Here is a 3,786-nt window from a genome sequence, read left to right on the forward strand (position 1 = left end):
AAATTAACCATGGATTCAAGCCTAAGAACTCCAAATTTCTCAAAATACGCTTTCGATCAAAAAGTCTATCAAATCTCGTCCGAATGACCTAAAATTTTGCACACACATCCTGAATGACATAACGAAACTACTGCAACTCTTGGAATTCCATTCTGACCCTCAGATCAAAATCTCACTATCGAACCGGAAACTTCAAAATTTGACCTTTCGGCATTTCAAGCCTAAATTAGCTACGGACCTCCAAAACACAACCCGATCACGCCCCTAGGCCTGAAATCACCTAAAGGAGCTAACGGAACCATCAGATTTCCATTCCGAGGCCGTCTTCCCACTGTTCCGACTACGGTCAACTTTCCAACACTTAAGCTCTCATTTAGGGACTAAGTGTCCCAAAACTCTCCGGAACTCAAAACTGAACATCCCGGCAAATCAAAATAGCAGAAATAAACTTGGGGGGAGCAGTTAATAGGGGATCGGCGCGTAAATTCCAAAAACGACCGGCCGGGTCTTTACAAATATACATACCAAAAGCATACAAACTGATATGTTGTCGGATCATGGTGTGAACTTAACATACATGCAAGCTTGGAGAGCAAAGGAAAAGGCTTTGAAATTTTTGAGAGGTCACCCTCCTGATTCCTACAGTCGCTTGCCAAGTTATTTGTATATTCTGGAGAAGACTTATGCGGGGACGGTAGTTAATTTGAAGAAGACTGAAGATGATTGTTTCTTGTACGCATTTGTTGCGCTTAGTACGTCCATCAAGGGTTGGGAGTATTGTAGGCCAGTTGTGGTAGTTGATGGCACCTTCTTGAAGTCGGAATACAGGGGAATAATGTTAACAACCAGCACAATGGATGCAGCAGGTATTGTAGATTCATTGTAGAAATATTGTTGTAAAGTTGTTTTCAGTATGTACTTTTTATACTATCAAATTTTATTACAGAAATTGATTTTCTTTTTTCCACCTGTGTGATAGGTAGCATATTACCACTGACATACGCTGTTGTTGATTCAGAAAATGATGCAGCATGGAATTGTTTTTATGAGCAATTCAAAGATGCGTATGGTGAAAAACCAAATATGTGTGTTGTTTCGGACCGGAATGAGAGTATCTTGAAGGCAACATCTATTGTTTATACCGGAATTCCACATTATGCTTGCATGTGGTATATTTGGACAAATGTAAGGTCAAAGTTCAATAAGGGTCATCTAAAGTTAAGCGAATTGTACTTTGCCACGGCACGATCATACATAATTGATGAATTTAATGAAAGAATGTCAAAGATTGAAGAGATCGATGTGCGTGTTAAGGCATACCTATACAATATTGGCTATCACAGATGGTCTCAGGTACATGATACTGTGAACAAAAGGTGGACGATGACGTCAAACATTATAGAGTCATTGAATACATTAACAAAAGATGCAAGAGAGCTGCCCACAGTAGACCTATTAGAGTACATGAGGACTCTTCTTGAAAGTTGGAATAATGAAAAGTTATTGAAAGCAAATGGTACATTCACATACCTTGGGAAAATATACAACAAAGAGCTGGAGGACAACATGACATTGTCACAAAAGATGAGAGTAAGCTATATCCAGTAACATCAGATCAACGATTCCATCAAACTAAATATATAATGCTAATTGTAGATAACTTGTTGTAAAATTGTAGTTATTTTGTACATATTGCTGACAATTAGTTGTGTGCTTGTAATGAATTTGTAGGTGAGGGCTTCAATAGACCACATCCATACAGTGCTAGACGGTGTGAAGCGCTTTATTGTTTGCCTTCAAAATAAGAGATGTAGTTGTGGACAGTTCCAGCTTGACGAACTTCCTTGTCCACATGCTTTGGCGGCCTTGAGGCACAAGGATGAGTCTTATGAAAATTATTGTTCTCCTTATTACACGAGGGGGAGTCTTTTGAAGACATATGAAACACCAGTAGACTCGCTGCCTGACGAAAGCAAATGGAATGTGCCACAACATATAGCCGACGAAGTTGTAAAGCCACCAACTGGGAAAAGACAGCTAGGGAGACCTCAGAAACAAAGATACAAACCATTTGATGAAGTAAAAGCAAAGAAGTACAAGGTTTCATGTGGAAACTATGGGCTAGAAGGGCATAACAAAAGATCTTGTAAGAATGCACCCAAAACGAAATAAAAATTGATAAAGTAACTATAATTTTTTGATAGATTGTATTGAGGTGTTTTGGAGAATTATAGTTGAGTTGTAATTCTATTTATAAATTGAATATAGACTGTCTCCTATAAGGAAATGTTTTCAACTCTTGAATGCAATTGGTTTGTAGTTTTTTTGTTGAACTACATTTCTTGAGCCAATATCCTTAGGGTGGATTCATCACAACAATAGTAAGAGAATAGGAACGACATTCCCAGTTTCACAAAACTCAACTGTAAAATCAGCAAGTGTTGCAGCACTCTTAGACAGACTAATCAGATGAGGAACATCTGCAAATCTGCACCCTAGGGACATCAATATCTCCCCAACCCACTGACTTAAGACATAATGAAACATCATAAATGTAGTAAAGTTGTAAGGAAATTATATGCTAAAAATAATGAAACAAAGGGTAACAACACAAAACAAAAGTAGTAGAATAAAGTACTAACACTTTTGAACCAAAAAAGGCTCTCCATAGTGTTTTCGATTTAAAGTAGTAGTTTCCTGGACAAAATAACAAAACAAAAGTTAAAATAATTGTAGCACAAATCTGCTACAAATATGTTTCAGCTGACTTGTTCTAAGTTAACAATTTGTCTACAACTTTACAACAAACCCACTACACCTACACATTTTAACTACAATTTTTCTATAGAATAGGGAAACTAATTCTTCTTCTTCTTCTTCTTCTTCTTCTTCTTCTTCTTCTTCTTCTTCTTCTTCTTCTTCTTCTTCCGGACTTGTATTCTCTCATTCGCAGTTGGTGCACCTTTTCTTCTTGCTAATCTGTCAGTCACCTCACTCTCACTAATTGCACCAATATCTTGCTTTTTCCTAGCATAATCCCAAAGTAGAGCTCCATAGCGTCTACGATGTTGATCAATGTCAGAAAGGTCTTCCTTTGAAATCGATAGCTCTCCAATGCTGACATATTCAGCAAATGCCGCAACGTATACACCATAGTCACTGCAAAAAGAAATTAGGGGAAAAGATTAACATTCAGTGGTTGAATAAAATCTGTTAAATAAATAGAAGGAAAAATAGCTTTTTTATACAGTGATCCCTCTTTTTGCTGGGGTATCTCACCGACCAATCACTGAATGTCAAGAGGGTCAGTAACACCTTTTTCAATGTACGCCTTTGTGTTCTTGTAGTTGATGTCTGGACGCTTGCCATAGAAGCCGGTGCATGACAAGTATAAGGGGATCGTAGTTGCAAATTTGTTGACAACAGATTCAACAAGGATGTGATTGTGTGAAGAGACCATAGAATCATAAACATATAGAACCCTTTCGGTAATGTCAAACACAGCCAACAACCAATGAAATTTTCCACATTGTTTATGGGCATAATCACAAAATTAACTTGATCCCATGCAACATTTGCAAGTAGCCTGTACCCCAATATGTATTCTGATACGACGTCCTGGGGTTTGACAACAACAAGCTTCTTATCGTCAGGAGCATTAATGTATCTTTGATAAATTTGTTCAATTCTAGTCTTGAAAATACAGTCAGTGGTTTTAAACTGTGTTTTGTTCACAGGACCATACTTTCCTCTCTTCCCCAAATAGTATAAAATAACACCAATGTG

General features: G+C 37.5%; 1 protein-coding gene across 1 annotated transcript; it reads left to right on the forward strand.

The window, feature by feature from the left end:
• Positions 1 to 577: 577 nt before the first annotated feature.
• On the forward strand, positions 578 to 2,172 carry LOC109216462. Its single transcript, XM_019380619.1, has 3 exons — positions 578 to 866; positions 980 to 1,590; positions 1,732 to 2,172. Exons 1-3 carry the CDS (start codon positions 578 to 580, stop codon positions 2,170 to 2,172), a joined length of 1,341 nt encoding a protein of 446 aa, XP_019236164.1.
• Positions 2,173 to 3,786: the final 1,614 nt, after the last annotated feature.

Source organism: Nicotiana attenuata, unplaced genomic scaffold (genome assembly GCF_001879085.1).
Source record: "Nicotiana attenuata strain UT unplaced genomic scaffold, NIATTr2, whole genome shotgun sequence".
NCBI lineage: Eukaryota > Viridiplantae > Streptophyta > Magnoliopsida > Solanales > Solanaceae > Nicotiana > Nicotiana attenuata.

Coding starts and splice junctions, on each gene's coding strand:
- LOC109216462 (XM_019380619.1), top strand. CDS start 578: ATGCAAGCTTGGAGAGCAAAGGAAAAGGCTTTGAAATTTTTGAGAGGT. Junction 867..979: donor CAGCACAATGGATGCAGCAG/GTATTGTAGATT, acceptor CCTGTGTGATAG/GTAGCATATTACCACTGACA. Junction 1,591..1,731: donor CATTGTCACAAAAGATGAGA/GTAAGCTATATC, acceptor ATGAATTTGTAG/GTGAGGGCTTCAATAGACCA.